General features: G+C 42.6%; 1 protein-coding gene across 4 annotated transcripts in view; it reads left to right on the forward strand.

The window, feature by feature from the left end:
- Window positions 1-18,615, forward strand: part of tmod1 (tropomodulin 1) — a 125,242-nt gene that overhangs the window by 75,871 nt on the left and 30,756 nt on the right. For all 4 annotated transcript variants that reach the window (XR_010974912.1, XM_068030284.1, XM_068030286.1 and 1 more), the window contains exon 7: window positions 13,329-13,436. Coding sequence is in view for 3 of the 4 variants with exons in the window: in XM_068030284.1 (XP_067886385.1) it covers window positions 13,329-13,436 (108 nt within the window). In the remaining variant the exon portion in view is untranslated. The remainder of the gene's footprint in view (window positions 1-13,328; window positions 13,437-18,615) is intronic.

The raw sequence follows: 18,615 nt of genomic DNA on the forward strand, positions 1-18,615 counted from the left end.
TTCTTGAAGGAAAAAGAGAAGACATGGAAAGATGTCCTTTGTTTTGGTTTGGCGTCCCAAATGCGTATAGACGGCTGTCACTGGGATCTTCCTAGAACAGTTCTTGCCAGGTGATGTTGAAGATCAGTTTGGGTAGGCTTTCCAAGAAATACAGCTGCAGAGGCTTCAGATAGGCCTTACAGCAGAAATGCAGCTGAAACAGGGGTTTCAGTTCCCATACATTAGATATGCAAGGTTTCTTCAAATACAGGAGGAAAAAGGAGACTGACACACTGGACATGCAGGGTTTCCTTCAAAGGGAGAGAAAGAGATGAGCTGGGTTTTTTTTTGGCAGGCAAAAATCAACTGTCTTTTTTTAACAATTCAAAGTGAAACCAAAAACATTCCAGAAGTCAAGCCCCCCGACCTCTATAAATCTTGACCTGTCACTTCTCTGTAAACATCTTCTCCAAGTCACAACAACAAGCTCCCTGCTGGTATTTTATCTGAAAACAGGTGCCTTCCAGTAAGAACTTGTTTACAAGCCAAGTCCAGGAATCCTTCTGGTGAACTCTTTTTTTTTAAACAAAGTTCAGCATCTCTTCAAGCTTCAGATGAATCAATGCCCATAATTCAACTATAAGTCCTTAAAAACATATTTTACAAAAAATAGAAGCACTCTCATAACATTAAGTAAATGTAGATGTTATCTTGTTTTTATTATTTATGTGTTTATAATTTGATCTCAATGCTGAAAAATACAACATCTTTCCCTTTCAGCTTTTGTATGTTGAGAACTTCCAGATGTGATGCTAAGCAGATTAGATGCAGAGTAGAGCACCTTCTAATTTGTCCCAACAATATGCCTAAAACACCGCTTCAAAGAACAGCCTGTGTATGAGACAATACTAATTAATGTTAAATTGTCAGCAAACAAGCGGGTTAAGACTGGTCAAATTTATATCATTTGAATTTCTAATAGTGAATAAAGAGAACTTTTTTATATTCCTCTTGGGCTGAACTTGCCTAAAGCGGCACATATCCTTGAATTGAATGGATTCCTTTTCCTTTCAGTTTTGTGTTATTTTCACGCTTATGTTTGATATTTCTGGTTGAGTGACTGATTTCATCTTGTATATTGGGACTTCAGACACTTCTACAGGACCTGTTTATTGCTTAACAGCAATATGTTGTCATTTTGCAGAACTAGTTCAGCCTGGCAACAACTCCATTTTGAGAATACATTTAAGGCAATTTTCAAGCCATTATGTCTACAGGTAGGGTTGTAGGAGGGCAATGTTACAGAGATGGTAGTCGGGGTCTTTGTGTTGGAAAGGATATATAGTTGGAAGCTCAGCTTAAGGTTGAATAGAATAATGATGTGGTTAACCGATTAGTTCAGCCTGAGGGGGAATGAAAACTGTGGGAGTTTGTGACAGGGGCAAAAATGATAAGCATTGCAAAGACTAAAACAAAATGGAGGAAATTACAGCTCATCCAGGACTAAATATCGAACAAGCAATCTCACCACACAGATAGTTGAGATTGAAAGAGGTGGTGATAAGGTAGAGCTGGGTGTTGTCAGTATACATGTCTTCAGATGTTGTCGCTGAAGGAACACAAGAAATAGGAGCAGGAGTAGATCATATGGCCCATCGAGCCTGCTCTACCATTCAGTACAATTGTGGCTGATCTTAGGCTTCAACTCCACCTTCCCGCCTGCTTGCCATATCCCTTGATTCCCTGAGAGACCAAATATCTGTCTATCCAGCCTTAAATGTATTCAACAATGGAGCATCCACAACCCTCGGGTAGAGTATTCCAAACATTCACAACCCTTTGAGTGAAATAATTTCTTCTCATCTCAGTCCTAAATCTCAGCCCCTTATCCTCAGACTGTAACCATGTTTTGATTCCCCAACCAGAGGAAACAATCTGAGTGTCTGTCCTATCAAGCCTCTTCAAATCTTGTATGGTTCAATGCGATCGCCTCTGATTCTTCTGAACTCCAGAGAATATAGGCCCAATTTGCTCAGCCTCTCATCATAGAACAACCCCGTCATCCCAGGGACCAATTTATTGAACCTTCACTGTACTGCCTGCAATGCAAGTATATCCTTGCTTAAATGTGACCAAAACTGCACACACTACTCCAGATGTGGTCTCACCAAAACCCGTGCAATTGCAGCAAGACTTCTTTATTCCTGTACTCCAGTCCTGTTGCAATAAAGGCCAACATGCCATTTTCCTTCCTAATTGCTTGCTGTACCTGCATGCTAACTTTGTGTTACTTGTACAAGCGCACCCAAGTCTCTTTGAACATCAACACTTACAAGTTTCACACCTTTTAAAAAATATTCTGCTTTTCTATTCTTATGACCAAAGTACAAAGCTTCACATTTCCCTACATTATACTCCATCTGCCATCTTGTTGCCCGCTCTCTTTGCAGCCTCTCTGTGTACTCCCCAGAGCTTACCTTTCCACCTACCTTTGTCTCATCTGCAAACTTAGATACATTACTTTCTGTTTCTTCATCTAAGTCATTAATATAGATTGTAAATAGCTGAGGCCCCAGCACCGATCCTTGTGGCACTTCATTATTCACTGTCTGCCAACTTGAAAATGTTCTGTTTATGCCCACTCTTTGCTTCCTGCCCATTAACCAATCCTCTATCCACGCTAATATATTACCCTCAACTCTCTGAGTCATTGTCTTGCCTATTAACCTTTTATGTGGCATCTTATTGAATGCCTTTTGGAAATCCAGGTATATTACATCTACTGGTTCCGCTTTATCTACCCTATTAGTTACATCCTCAAAAAACTCTAATAAATTTGTCAAACAGGATTTCCCTTTAGTAAAGCCTTGTTGATTTGTTCTAATCATACTGTACTTTTCTAAGTGCATTGTTAAGACTTCCTTAATTATGGATACCAGCATTTTCCCAACAACTGATGTTAGGCTAATTGGCCTGTAGTTCACTTTTTTTCTCTCTCATTGCTTTTCAAGCAAGCAGGAAAATGTTTGCCAACTTCCAATCTGATGGGACCATTCCCGAATCTAAGGAATTTTGGAAAATCATAGCTAATGCATCCATTATCTCTGCAGCTATCTCTTTTAGAACCCTTGGGTGTAGGCCATTAAGTCCCGGGGATTTGTCAGATTTTCATCCCTTAAGTTTCTCCAATACCTTTTCTCTGCTGATATTAATTTTCTTAATTTCCTCACTTTTTATCTCCTAGGTTACTGTATTTCTGGTATGAAACTTGTGTCTTCTTCTGTGAAGACAGATACACAATATTTGTTCAATGCCTTTGCCAATTCCTCATTCCCCATGATAATTTCTCCTGTCTCTGCTTCTACGTGACCAACATTTACTTTAGCTACTCTCTTCCTTATATATATACCTACAAAAGCTCTTACAATCTGTTTTTATATTACTGGCTAGTTTACTCTCATTCTATTTTTTCCTTTTTTATCAACTTTTAGGTGGTTCTTTCCTGGTTTCTTAAATGCTCCCAATCCTCAGACTTGCTACTCTTTTTTTTCCAACATTTGGTCTTTTAATCTAATACTATCCTTAACTTCCTGAGTGAGCCACAGATGGGTCTTTCTTGCTGCGTTTTTGCAGCATGTAAATGATAAATGGAAGGGGCCCATGGATGGATTCATGGGGGATTCCAGAGGTAACAATGGGGGCAGGAATTGAAATCGTTGCTGGAAATGCTTTGGCTACAACTGGAATAAATAAGCAAGAGTAGTCCCACTCAGCTGGACAAAAGTGGAGAGGCATTGGAGGAGAATGGTGTGATTAAGCTGGTCAAAGGCTGCAGACAGGTCAAGAAGAATGAGGAGTCATAGTCATAGAGTTATACAGCACAGAAACAGGCCCTTCGACCCATCGTGTCTGTGCCGGCCATCAAGCACCTAACTATTCTAATCCAGTCTTCCAGCACTTGGCCTGTAGCCTTGGATGCTATGGCGTTTTAAGTGCTCATCTAAATACTACTTAAATGTTGTGAGGGTTCCTGCCTCTACCACCTCTTCAGATTCCAGCCACCCTCTGGGTGAAAGAGTTTTTCCTCAAATCCCCTCTAAACCTCCTGCCCCTTACCTTAAATCTATGCCCCCTGGTTATTGACCCCTGCGCTAAGGGAAAAAGTTTCTTACCTAGCCTACCAATGCCCCTCATAATTTTGTATACCTCAATCGTGTACTCCTTCAGCCTTCTCTGCTCTAAGGAAAACAACCCTAGCCTTTTCAGTCTCCCTTCATAGCTGAAATGCTCCAGCCCAGGCAACATCCTGGTGAATCTCCTCTGCACCCTCTCCAGGGCAATCACATCCTTTCTACAGTGACCAGAACTGTACACAGTACTCCAGCTGTGGCCTAACTAGCATTTTATACAGCTCCATCATAACCTCCCTGCTCTTATATTCTATGCCTCAGCTAATAAAGGCAAGTATCCCATATGCCTTCCTAACCACCTTATCTACCTGTGCTGCCTTCAGTGATCTATGGTCAAGTACACCAAGGTCCCTCTGACCCTCTGTACTTCCTAGGGTCCTACCATCCATTGTATATTCCCTTGCCTTGTTAGTCCTCCCAAAATGCATCACCTTACACTTCTCAGGATTAAATTCCATTTGCCACTGCTCCGCCCATCTTACCAGCCCATCTATATCTCCCTATAATCTAAGGCTTGCCTCCTCACTATTTACGACACCACCAATCTTCATGTCATCTGCGAACTTACTGATCATACCTCCTGTCGAAATCATTAATGTACACTACAAACAGCAAGGTTCCCAGCACCGATCCCTGCGGTACACCACAGGCCCACTCGTAAAAACGACCCTCAACCATCACCCTCTGTCTCATGCCACTAAGCCAATTTTGGATCCAATTTGCCAAATTGCCCTGTATCCCATGGGCTCTTACCACCTTAACCAATCTCCCATGCGGGACCTTATCAAAAGCCTTACTGAAGTCCATGTAGACAACATCAACTGCTTTACCCTCATCTACACATCTAGTCACCTCCTTGAAGAATTCAATCAAGTTAGTTAGACATGATCTCCCCCTGACAAAGCCATGCTGACTGTCGCTGATTAATCCCTGCCTCTCCAAGTGGAGATTAATCCTGTCCCTCAGAATTTTTTCCAATAGTTTCCCAACCACTGATGTTAGACTCACCTGCCTGTAATTACCTGGTTTATCCCTCCTACCCTTCTTGAATAATGGTACCACTTTCGCTGTCCTCCAGTCCTCTGGTACCTCTCCTGTGGCCACAGAGGATTTGAAAATTTGTGTCAGAGCCCTTGCTGTTTCCTCCCTTGCCTCACATAACAGCCTGGGATACATCTCATCTGGGCCTGGGGATTTATCCACTTTTAAGCCTGCTAAAACAGCTAATACTTCCTCCCTTACAATGCTAATATGTTCAAGTATATCACATTCCCCCTCCCTGATCTCTCCAACTGCATCGTCCTTCTCCATAGTGAACACAGATGAAAAGTAATCATTTAAAACCTCATCTATGTTCTCTGGCTCCACAGATTGCTACTTCGGTCCCTAATGGGCCCTACTCTTTCCCTGGTTATCCTCTTGCCCTTAATATACTTAATAAAATGCCTTGGGGTTTTCCTTTATTTTGCCCGCCAGTGTTTTTTCGTGTCCCCTCTTTGCTCTCCTAATTACTTTTTTAAGTACCCCCCTACACTTTCTATACTCCTCTAGTGCTTCCGCTGTTTTCAGAGCTCTGAATCTGCCATAAGCGTCCTTTTATTTCCTGATCCAATCCTCTATATCCCTTGACATCCAGGGTTCCCTGGACTTGTTGGTCCTACCCTTCACCTTAACAGGTAAATGTTAGCTCTGAACTCTCACTATTTCCTCTTTGAATGACTCTGATGTAGACTTTCCTACAAGTAGCTGCTCCCAGTCCACTTTGGCCAGATCCTGTTTTATCATATTGAAATCAGCCTTCCCCCAATTCAATACCTTTATTTCCGGTCCATCTTTGTCCTTTTCCATAACTATCTTAAATCTTAGAGTTATGGTCACTATCCCTGAAATGCTTCCCCACTGACACTTCTACCACTTGTCCAGCTTCATTCCCTAGGATTAGGTCCAGTACTGCCCTTTCTCTTAGAACAAACTTAAAGGCTTTGTATTTGAATCCACGAAGCATTTGGAATAAAATAAATGAGTTAACAGCGCAAATAGAGACGAATGGGTATGATTTAGTGGCGATTACTGAGACGTGGTTGCAGGGAAACCAGGTTTGGGAATTGAATATCCAAGGGTACTCAGTTTTTCGGAAGGATAGGCCTGAAGGAAAAGGAGGTGGTGTCGCTTTGTTGGTAAAGGAAGAGATCAGTGCTGCAGAGAGAAACGATATAGGCACTACAGATCAAGACCTAGAATCAGTCTGGGGAGAAATAAGAAATAGCAAGGGAAAGAAGTCCCTGGTGGGAGTAATCTATATGTCCCCAAACAGTAGTTCCACAGTGGGGCACAATATAAACCAGGAAATGCTGGGGGCTTGTAAGAAAGGTACGGCAGTAATCATGGGTGATTTTAATATGCATATCGACTGAATTAATCAAATTGGCAAGGGTAGCCTTGAGGGAGAGTTCATTGACGGTATTAGAGATTGTTTTTTGGAGCAATATGTTGTGGAACCAACCAGGGAGCAGGCTATTCTAGATTTGATATTGTGTAATGAGGTGGGATTAATTAATGATCTCATAGTTAAGGATCCTCCAGGGAAGAGTGATCAAAGCATGCTAGAATTTCAAATTCAGTTTGAGAGCGAGAAACTGGAGTCCCACACTAGCATTCTGGAGTTAAACAAAGGTAATTACATAGGCATGAGGACAAATTTGGCCCTAGTGGACTGGACAGGAAGACTAAAAGGTAGGACAGTTGATGAGCAGTGGCAGATGTTTAAGGAGATATTGAATTCCTCCCAACTAAAATATGTTCCAGAGTAGAAGAAAGATTGTAAGGGGGGAAAAAACATCCATGGCTAAGCAAGGAAGTTAAGAATAACATAAAGACAAAAAGTAAGGCATACCATATTGCAAAGGCCAGTGGCAGGCTGGAAAATTGGGAAACTTTTAAAGATCAACAAAGGGTTGCGAAAAAAGTATTAAAAAGAGCAAAGGTAAATTATGAAAGAAAACTAGCACAAAATATAAAAACGGATAGCAAAAGCTTCTATAAGTATATAAAGGGGAAAAGAGTAGCTAAAGTGAATGTTGGTCCCTTGGAAGATGAGACTGGGGAGTTAATAGACGGGAACACAGAAATGGCAGAGACACTAAATCAGTATTTTGCCTCAGTTTTCACGGTGGAGGACACTAGTACCATCCCAATAGTAACAGGTAATGCAGAGGTTATAGAAAGGGAGGAACTTGGAACAATCATCATCACGAGGGAAAAAGTACTGAGCAAACTATTGGGATTGAAGGCAGACAAGTCCCCAGGGCCTGATGGCCTACATCCTAGGGTCTTAAAGGAAGTGGCAGTGGAGATAGTGGATCCCTTGTTATAATATTCCAAAATTCCCAGGATGTGGGAAAGGTTCCTGTGGATTGGAAAAAAGCTAATTTAACACCCTTATTCAAAAAGGGAGTGAGGCAGAAAGTAGGAAACTAATAAGGAAGAAATAACAGGACATTTAGAAAGTCAAAACGCAATCCATCAGAGTCAGCATGGTTTTATGAAGGGTAAATTGTGTTTGATTAATTTGCTAGAGTTCTTCGAAGATGTAACAAGCAAAGTAGATAATGGGGATCCTGTAGATGTAGTATATCTGGACTTCCAGAAGGCATTTGATAAGGTGCCGCACAAAAGGTCAATACACAAGGTAAGATCACATGAGGTTAGGGGCAATTTATTAGCTTGGATAGAGGATTGGCTAACCAACAGAAAACTAGAGAGTCGGGATAAATGGGTCTTTTTCTGGTTGGCAAGATGTAACTAGTGGGTTGCCACAGGGTTCGGTCCTTGGGGCCCCAACTATTTACAATCTATATTAATGACGGTTGCAGGGATAGAAGGTACTATAGCCAAATTTGCAGATGACACTAAAATAGGTGGGATAGTAAGTTGCAATAAAGAAATAAGAAATTTACAAATGGATATGGATAGGTTAGGTGAATGGGCCAAAATTTGGCAGATGGAGTTTAACGTGGATAAGTGTGAGGTTATCCATTTTGTTCGGAAGAATAGAAAGGCAAATTATTATCTAAGTGGAGAGAAACTTCAGAGTGCTTCAGTGCAGAGGGATCTTGGTGTCCTCGTGCATAAATCACAGAAAAATAGTATGCAGGTACTGCATGTAATAAGGAAGGCAAATGGAATTTTGGCATTTATTGCTAAAGGAATAGAGTATAAAAGTAGAGAAGTTTTGCTGCAATTGTACAAGGCATTAGTGAGACCGCACCTGGAGTATTGCATACAGTTTTGGTCCCCTTACTTGAGGAGGGATGTAGTTGCATTGGAGGCAGTTCAGAGGACGTTCACTAGATTGATTCGAGAGCTGAGGGGTTTGTCTTATGAAGACATATTGAACAGTTTAGGCCTTTACTCTCTAGAGTTTAGAAGAATGAGAGGAGATCTAATTGAGGTATATAAGATGATTAAGAGGATTGACAAAGTAGACGTAGAGAGGATGTTTCCTCATGAGGGGCAATCCAGAACGAGAGGTCATAGTTTTAGGATAAGGGGTAGCAGATTTAAAACAGAGATGAGGAGAAATTACTTCTCCCAAAGGGTCATGAGCCTGTGGAATTCATTATCCCAGAGTGCGGTGGATGCTGGGACATTGAGTAAATTTAAGGAGGAAATAGACAGATTTTTAATTAGTAATGGGTTTAAGGGTTATGGAGGACGGGCAGCAAAGTGAAGTCATAGAGTCATAGAGAGATACAGCACCGAAACAGGCCCTTCGGCCCATCGAGTCTGCGCCGACCATCAACCACCCATTTATACTAATCCTACATTAATCCCATTTTCCCTCTCACATCCCCACCTTCCCTCAATTCTCCTACCACCTACCTACACTAGGGGCAATTTTTTTTTACAATGGCCAATTTACCTATCAACCTGCAAGTCTTTGGCAAGTGGGAGGAAACCGGAGCACCCGGAGGAAACCCATGCGGTCACAGGGAGAACTTGCAAACTCCGCACAGGCAGAACCCAGAACTGAAACCGGGTCGCTGGAGTTGAGGCTGAGATGAGATTAGCCATGATCGTATTGAATGGCGGAGCAGGCTCGAGGGGCTGAATTGTCTACTCCTGCTCCTAGTTCTTATGTTCTTCTGTTCTTGTAGGACTTTCTATGTACTGGCTCAAAAAGCTCTCCTGTATGCATTTTAAGAATTCCGCCCCTTTAAGCCTTTTGCACCAAGACTATCCCAGTTGATATTGGGGAAGTTGAAATCCCCTCCTATTATAGAGTCATAGAGTCGTACAGCATAGAAACAGGCCCTTCGGCCCACTGCGTCCATGCCGACCATAATGCCTATCTATACTAATCCCACCTGCCTGCATTAATTCCTTATCCTTCTATGCCTTGCTCATTCAAGTACCTGTCCAGATGCCTCTTAAATCTTGCTGCTGTTCCTGCCTCCACCACCTCCTCAGGCAGCTCATTCCAGATACCCACTATTCTTTGTGTGAAAAATTTACCCCTTTGATCCCCTTTAAATCTTCTCCCTCTCACCTTAAATCTATGCCCTCCAGTTTTAGTCACCCCTACCATGGGAAACAGATTCTGGCTATCTACCCTATCTATGCCTCTTATAATTTTATATACCTCTATCATGTCCCCTCCCAGCCTCCTTCACTCCAGGGAAAACAGACCCAGACTATCCAATCTCTCTTTATAACTCAAGCCCTCCAAACCAGGCAACATCCTTGTGAATCTTTTCTGCACCCTCTCTAGCTTAATCACATCTTTCCTGTAGTGCGGCGACCAGAACTGCAGACAGTACTCAAAATGCGGCCTAACCAACATTATGTACAACTGTAACATGACGTCCCAACTCTTGTACTCAATGCCTCGGCCGATGAAGGCAAGCATGCCATACGCCTTCTTCACCACCCTGTCTACCTGTGTTGCCACTTTCAAGGAACTATGTACTTGCATCCCAAGGTCTCTCTGCTCAAGAACACTCCCCAGGGCCCTGCCATTCACTGTATATAACCTGCCCTGGTTTAACTTCCCAAAATGCATCACTTCACTCTTGTCTGCATTAAATTCCATTTGCCAATCCCTTGCCCACTTTCCCAGTTGATCTATATCCTGTTGTAACCTTAGACAACCTTCTTCACTGTCCACTATACCACCAATTTTGGTGTCATCTGCAAACTTACTAATCATGCCCCTTACACTCACATCCAAGTCATTAATATATATGACAAACAACAGAGGGCCCAGCACTGATCCTTGATCGGTATTATTACCCTACTATTTTATACCTCTCTGAGATTTGCCTACATATCTGCTCCTCTATCTCTCCCTGACTGTTTGGAGGCCTGTCGTACACTCCCAGCCAAGTGATTGCCCCCTTTTTGTTTTTAAGTTCTACCCATATGGCCTCATTTGAGGAACCTTCTAAGATATCATCCCTCCTGACTTCAGTAATTGACTCCTTGCTCAACAGTGCAATGCCACCTCATCTTTTACCCCCTCCCCTGTCTCGCCTGTAGATTCTATATCCTGGAATATTGAGCTGCCAGTCCTGCCCCTTCCTCAGCCATGTCTCTGTGATAGCAGTAATAATATATTCCCATGTGTTAATCAATGCCCTCAATTCATCTGCCTTACTAGTAAGACTCCTTGCATTAAAATAGATGCAATCCAGCCTTGCATTTTTCACTTGTGCCTTAACAGGTCTATATTTACTCTGCCTTCCAGACTGACTCAGTTTCTCTTTTATATTTGACTGTGCATCACCCCCTACTGTACCTCCACTCTGCATCCCATCCCCCTGCCAAATTAGTTTAAACCCCACCCCCCAACAGCACTAGCAAACCTCCCAGCAAGGATGTTGGTCCCATTCCGGTTCAGGTGCAACCAGTCCGACTTGTACAGGTCCCACCTTTGCCAGAAACAGACCCAGTGATCCAGGAAACTAAAGCCCTCCCTCCTGCACCATCTCCTCAGCCACGCATTCATCTGCTCTATCCTCCTATTCCTATACTCACTAGCATGTGGCACCGGAAGTAATCCAGAAATTACAACCTTTGAGGTTCTGCTTTTTAATCTGCTCCCTAGCTCCCTAAATTCTTGTTGCAGGACCTCATCCCTCTTTCTACCTATGTCGTTGGTACCAATGTGTACCACGACCTCTGACTGTTCACCCTCCCCCTTCAGAATGTCCTGCAGCCGCTCTGTGACATCTTTGACCCTAGCACCAGGGAGGCAACATACCATCCTGGAGTCACGTTTGCGGCCACAGAAATGCCTATCTGTACCCCTTACGATTGAATCCCCTATTACTATAGCTCTTCCACTTCTTTTCTTCCCCTCCTGTGCAGCTGAGCCACCTGTGGTTCCACAGACTTGGCTCTTGCTGCATTCCCCTGAGAGGCTATCTCCCCCAACAGTATCCAAAGTGGAAAATCTGTTAGATAGGGAGCTGGACCCAGGGGGCTCCTGCACTACCTGCCTAGTTCTTCTATTCTGCCTGGCGGTCACCCATTCCCTTTCTGCCTGAGCAGTCTTTACCTGCGTTGTGACCACCTCCCTGTATGTGCCAACCATGATGATCTCAGCCTCGCGGATGCTCCACAGTGTCCCCAGTCGCTGCTCCAGATCCGAAACGCGGATTTCGAGTAGCTGCAGCTGGAGACACTTACTGCACACGTGTTCGCCCTGGACACTGGAAGTGTCCCTGACTTCCCACGTTGCACAGGAGGAGCACTCCACGCTGCCGAGCTGCCCTGCCATGAGTTACCCTTAATTTATCCCCTTAAGTTATCCAAAAATTAGATTATTTACACTAGGGACCTTGATTCCCTAAAAAAAAACTACCTACTATATTAAAAAAATCGTAGACCTTTCCCTTTACTTTTCGTTGCTTACCCAGCTATTTAGAGTTATTCCCTAACAGCAGTTACTCACCAACCAATCACCTTGCAGCTTTCCTGTGATGTCACTGCTCACTTTGTTTTCAAACTCCGGCGCACCTGGACTACTCTCCACTCCTCTCCCGGAAGGTAAGTGACTGGGCCGCGATCCTCGGGCTCAGTTTATTGGCTCCACTCTCTGCGTTCTCCCCACAGGTCCGCTCTGCTCCCAGAAGGTAAGTGACTGGGCTGCGAGGAGAGATACTTTATCAGGGTCATAGAGAATGTCATTTGTGACTTTGGTTAGGGTCATTTCAATGCTGTGACAGGTCATAGAGTCAATTACTGCGCAGAAGGTTGAGTCCATGCTGGCCTTCCACGGATCTATCCAGTCAGTTCCACTCCTCCACTCGATCCCCGTGGCCCTACAAGTTTATTTCTTTCAAGTGGCTATCCAGTTTCCTTTTGAAGTCATTGATTGTCTCTGCTTCCATCACCCTTATGGGCAGCAAGTTCCAGGTCATTACCACCCATTGCGTAAAAAAATTTCTTCCTCATATTTTCCCTGCATCTCTTGCCCAAAACCTTTCATTTATGTCCCTTAGTCCTTGTACCATTAGTTAATGGGAACAGTTTTTCTTTGCGGAAATCTGTTGGAAGGGATTCAAAGACAGAGTTTCAGGAGGGTTTGACAAGATCTGATGACACGTTAAAGGAATTTGGAGAGGAAAGGGAGGTTAAAAAAAAAATACAGGGCTGCCACCATCTTCAGAGGCTAAAGCTGTCCCAACTCGCAGTATTAGTAATGGCAGTTTTATTTGCGGTTTTTAGTTACACTACCTCCACATCTCTGAGAATTGTTTTGAGGGTGAGGGTCAATCAGAATTCCAGAGATATATGGAAAAATGGAGAGTAAAAAAGGTCACTGACCCGAAACGTTAACTCTGCTTCTCTTTCCACAGATGCTGCCAGACCTGCTGAGTGAATCCAGCATTTCTTGTTTTTGTTTGAGTAAAAAATATAAACAGGTTAAGATTGTTCAAGTGCATTTAATTTCTAATTTTTGAAAGTAACTGGATCAGCTGCTACATCACCAGAGACCTGGAAGTGTAGTTTTGGTTGATGAATGTGTGATCCAGGCAAATGGGAGGCAAATATTTTGAAACAATGGGATGGGTAAGATCTAAGCTTTGTGAAAAATGATCAAAATTGAAACTTTGTTTTTTAATTAAAATTATTTTGTATAAATTTTGTCTCCAGAACATTCCTCTTGCCACTTTAAAAGCATATGCTGAAGCTTTAAAGGATAATACATACGTGAAGAAGTTCAGTATAGTAGGAACCCGAAGTAATGATCCCGTTGCTATTGTAAGTATTGTTTGTTGGATTGGCTTACTGTGATCATTAGTATTATAAGATCGAGAATTGGTTGTGTTATTGAAAATGTGAATTTGTGTTCTGGAATATATCAGAGTGTGAATTTTTCTTACTTTCAAAAATTAGCTGGTAATATGACACCAAATTGGTGGTTATAGTTAATACCAATAAAGACTGTGACAAAATACAAGACAACATTAACAAACTTTGCAAAATGGGGCATGTAAATGCAAAATGAGTTCCAATATAGATAAGCGTAAGGTGATGCATTTTGGTAGGAGGAATAAGGAGGCCACCTACTCCTGGGACAATAAGAGTATAAATTGGGTAGAGGATCTAGAGGTACAGATTCACAAATAAATAGCAATGCAGATTAACAAAGCCATAAAAATACAAACAAAGCACTGGGGTTCATTTCTAGAGGAATAGAATTTAAAGGCAGGGAGATTATATAACCTTAGTACTGTGCTCAGTTTTGGTCTTTGTATTACAAAAGGCTGTAGAGGCATTGGAGAAGGTACGAAAAGGGTTTACAAGAATGATCGAACCTCTCAATTATGGTATCGGTGGAGACTGGGGCTCTTTTCTCCAGAAAAAAGAAGGCTGAGAGGTGACTTGATAGAGGTCTTTAAAATTGTGAAGGGATTTGATAAGGTACATGTGGAGTAGATGTTTCCATTTGTTGGGGGTCCAAACGTAGAATAAGTCCCTAAACAGAATAAATCCAATAAGGAATTCAGAAAAAATTTCTTTACTCAGACAGTGGTTAGAAATGTGAACCTTGCTACCACATGGAGTAGTTGAGGTGAGTAGCACAGATGCATTTAAGGGGAAGCTAGACAGGTACATGAGGGAGAAAGGATTAGAAGGATATGCTGATGGGGTGAGATGAAGTAAGGTGGGGGGTGGGGGGTGCGCCTCATGTAGAGTGTGAAAATCATAGACCTGTTGAGCTGATGGTTGGTTTCTGTACAATAAAATTCTATGTTTTATTATTTGTTTGTGGGATGTGGGCATCACTGGCTAGGCCAGCATTTATTGCCCATCCCTAATTGCCCTTGAATTGAGTGGCTTGCTAGGCCATTTCAGAGGGAATTTTAAGAGTCAACCACATTACTGTGGGTCCGGAGTCACATGTAGACCAGACCAGGTAATGCTATGTAATTTGTGGTTGTATACTTGCTGATAGGTTCAAATATCACAATCAAAAACACATCCTCAAACACATGCAATGTACACCACTACCTACATCTCTATAAAATCTTGTCTGCGTGCACTTTGTCATCTTTACCCATTGGAAAGTTCAGTGCCCACATTTATAATGGAAACTGAAATATAAACAGAAAATGCTGGAAGCACTTAGTGGGTCAACCAGCACCTGTGGAGAAAGAAACAGTTATCGTTTCAAGCCAGTGACCTTTCATCATAACCTTCAGATCACTGACCTCAAACGTTAACTCCGTTTCTTTATCCACGGATGCTACTTGATCTGCTGAGTATTTCCAGCATTTTCTGTATCTATTTCAGATTTCCAACATCTGCAGTATTTTACTCTTGTATAATAGAAACTGGCTATGTACAAACATTGTAATTACACCCTCCTGCTAGTGGTGGCACTGCAATACCTCAATTTCTCCTAATTCTGCAGCCTGCACTGCAGGGAAATTCCTATGCTTCAACCTATTCAACTTCCCAAATTGCTGCAAGTTTTGTTATTTAACTTTTAATATTATCACATTAAAGTATAAAAATAGGCAGAATGTATGACTTTAAAATGGAGACTGAATAACATCAGAGCAGCCTGGTGCATTACCCTGGGCCCTCTAACACCGTTTCACTTAAAGACTGTGCTTGTCCTTGCCTCTCCCTTCTAACACACTGCAGGAAATTGTAAGACATTAAAAGTTGTGTGTTTAGTGCTTGGTTCACACTCTGAATGTCTCCAGCACAAAATATTGGTTCTGCTTTTCTGAATGGTTCCAAGGAGATTAGTCAATTTTTTAAAAATGTGTTTCAAATCTAGAACCATATCTTCTCTTTCCACCTGCCCCCCACAAACTGACTTTGGATTCTTACACATTCTTACAATAGCACACACACATTCCACTGTTCGGGGGAGGGAAGAAGCCACAACCCAAGTATTTCTATATCCTTTAACTTACTTTCAGTAACACCACAGCTAGGAAGATTTTCCATTTCCTGCTCTTAAATATCCCCTATGCTATTTTACAAGTACCCAGGTAAATGTCACTTCCTGACCTCTCTCCCTCTCATTTTTACCAATTGATCAGCATAAGCCTCACCCTTTCTCAGGAACTGTATGCTTGGCTCCTGCTCTCTTCCTGAAGTCTCAACCTTTGAACAATCTTCCTCTGTAAAAGCAGTGGAAAACACGGCGTGTCACCTGAGCATAGATTTTCCAACCTCAACATGTGACCTCAGTGCTGATTAGCATCAGTCCTACCAATTTTTAACTGAAATACAAGAGGGGGAGAAATAAGAATGAGTGAGCGGACAAAGTGTAGTTAAGGGAATATCAAGACAGAACAGTGAGTTGAGATACAAGGAAATTAATAAAATAGTTGGCGGAAGTAAAGATGTGTCATTAAGGGTGTGTGCAAGAGGCACACAGAGTGACGCTGAAAGTATGTTAGATTTGCTGCAAAACACAAAATGTTTACTGAGTGGAAGACAAGTAATGATAGTAACAGGAAATTAACTAGAATATTGCTGGTAATTCTTTTCCAGCCAGAATATTTCTGGGAATTCCTCTCCAAGTAGAATATCATTCAGAATTCCCCTCCGACCACTATAGAAGAATCATAGAATGGCTACAGCACATAAGGAGGGCTTTCGGCCAGTTGAGTCAGTGCCAACTCTCTGCAAGAGCAATTTATCTAGTCCCACTCCCTCACCCTTTCCCCGTAGCCCTGCAAATATTTTCTCTTCAGGTGCTTATCCAATTGCCTTTTGAAAGTCAAGATTGAATCTGATTCCAACACACTCTGAGGCAGTGCATATCACATCCTAACCGCTCACTACGTCAAAACGTTTTTCCTCATGTTGCGTTTGGTTCTTTTGCCATTCACCTTTAATCTGTGTCCTCTGGTTCTCATCCCTTCTGCCAATGGGAACAATTTCTCTCTATCTACTCTGTGTAGACAGCTCATCATTTTGAACCCTTCTACCAAATCTCTCAACCTTCTATTCTCTAAGGAGAATAATCCCAGTTTTTCTAATCTATCCACGTAACCTTCATCCCTGGAACCATTCTTGAAAATCTTTTCTGTACCCTCTCTAAAGCCTTCACATTCCTCCTAAAGTGCGGTGCTTAGAACTGGACACAATACTCCAGTTGAGGCCGAATCAGTGTTTTATACAGGTTTACCATAACCTCCTTGCTTTTGTATTCTATGCCTCTGTTTATAAAGCCCAGGATCCCATATGTCGTTTTAGCCAATTTCTCAACCTGCCCTGCAATCTTCAACAATTTGTGCTCATATGCACCCAGGCCTCTCTGTTCCTTCACTCTCTTTAGAATTGTAACCTTTATTTTGTTTCTCCTTGCTCTTCCTAACAATGCAGACTTCTCTGCATTAAATTTCATCTGCCACCTGTCCGCCCATTCCACCAGCCTATCATGTCCTCCTGAAGTTTATCACTATCCTCCTCACCGTTCACAATACTTCCAAATTTTGTGTCATCTGAAAATTTGAAACTGCCCTGTACAGTAATGTCCAAGTCATCATTAATATATATCATGAAAAGCAGTGTCCTGGTATCATACCCTGAGGAACCCCACAGTATACCTTCCTCCAGTCCAGAAAAACGTTCATTACTGCTCTGTTTCCTCTGACTCATAACTTTGTATCCATGCTGCCACTGTTACATTTATTCCATAGGCTTCTACTTGCCAGCAAACCTATTATGTGACACTTTATCAAATGCCTTTTGGCAGGTTTGGCCATATAAAGGCCAGTTCACGTCTGCAAATGAAACCCAACCCGAGCCCGACAGAACCACATTCGACCCGAGCCCAACCCAGCACGAGACCTTTCACTTTTCCCTGTGCCCGACCCAACCCGACTCGACTATCAGTTAACCTAGCTTCCGTTTTTCACTTTTTTACTTATCTGCACAAGCTTAAAAAACTGTAACTAAACAACCTTTCTAGTCCAAAAAGTACATTAACATTGAAGCCACTTACCGGAGGTGGTGATAGAATGTGTCCGACCCGGCCTGACCCAGAATGCTGGACCCAGAAATGCGACCTGACCCGAACCCGACACATGTTTTTTGATGAGGTAACAGAGGTTAACGAGGGTAATGTGGATGATGTGGTAGATATGGCCATAGAGTATGGTTACCCGACACATGTCGTCGGGTTCGGGCCAGGTAACCATGTTCTATGGCCATATATACCACATCAACCACATTACCCTCATTAACCTCTGTTACCTCATCAAAAAACTTAATCAAGTTAATTAAACATGATGTGCTGGCTTTCCTTAATTAATCTACACTTGACCGACCAGAATATCACTGGGAATTCTCCAACCTGAATATCTCTTGGAATTCTCGTGTAGTGGTTGTTATTGCTGCTGAAGCTGGATGTGGGCGGCGGCGGGGGTGGTGGGTTAATCTGAGCATTACAGTCAACATATGGTCATGAGGAGCTGAAAGGGAGGGATGAGTGCTGTCAAAGTACGGGACCTGTGGGGCGAATTGGGCGGCACAGTGGCGCAGTGGTTAGCACCGCAGCATCACAGCTCCAGCGACCCGGGTTCAATTCTGGGTACTGCCTGTGTGGAGTTTGCAAGTTCTCCCTGTGTCTGCGTGGGTTTCCTCCGGGTGCTCCGGTTTCCTCCCACATGCCAAAGACTTGCAGGTTGATAGGTAAATTGGCCATTATAAATTGCCCCTAGTATAGGTAGGTGGTAGGGAAAATATAGGGACAGATGGGGATGTGGTAGCAATATGGGATTAGTGTAGGATTAGTATAAGTGGGTGGTTGATGGTCGGCACAGACTCGGTGGGCCGAAGGGCCTGTTTCAGTGCTGTATCTCTAAACTAAACTAAAACTACTGGCTGGGAGAGAGAACGGTCGCAGTCAATGGGAGCAAATGGATTCTGCAGAGGGGAAGTTGAAGACTTAGGGTTGGGTATTCTA

This window comes from Heterodontus francisci, chromosome 4 (assembly GCF_036365525.1).
Source record: "Heterodontus francisci isolate sHetFra1 chromosome 4, sHetFra1.hap1, whole genome shotgun sequence".
Classification (NCBI taxonomy): Eukaryota; Metazoa; Chordata; class Chondrichthyes; order Heterodontiformes; family Heterodontidae; genus Heterodontus; species Heterodontus francisci.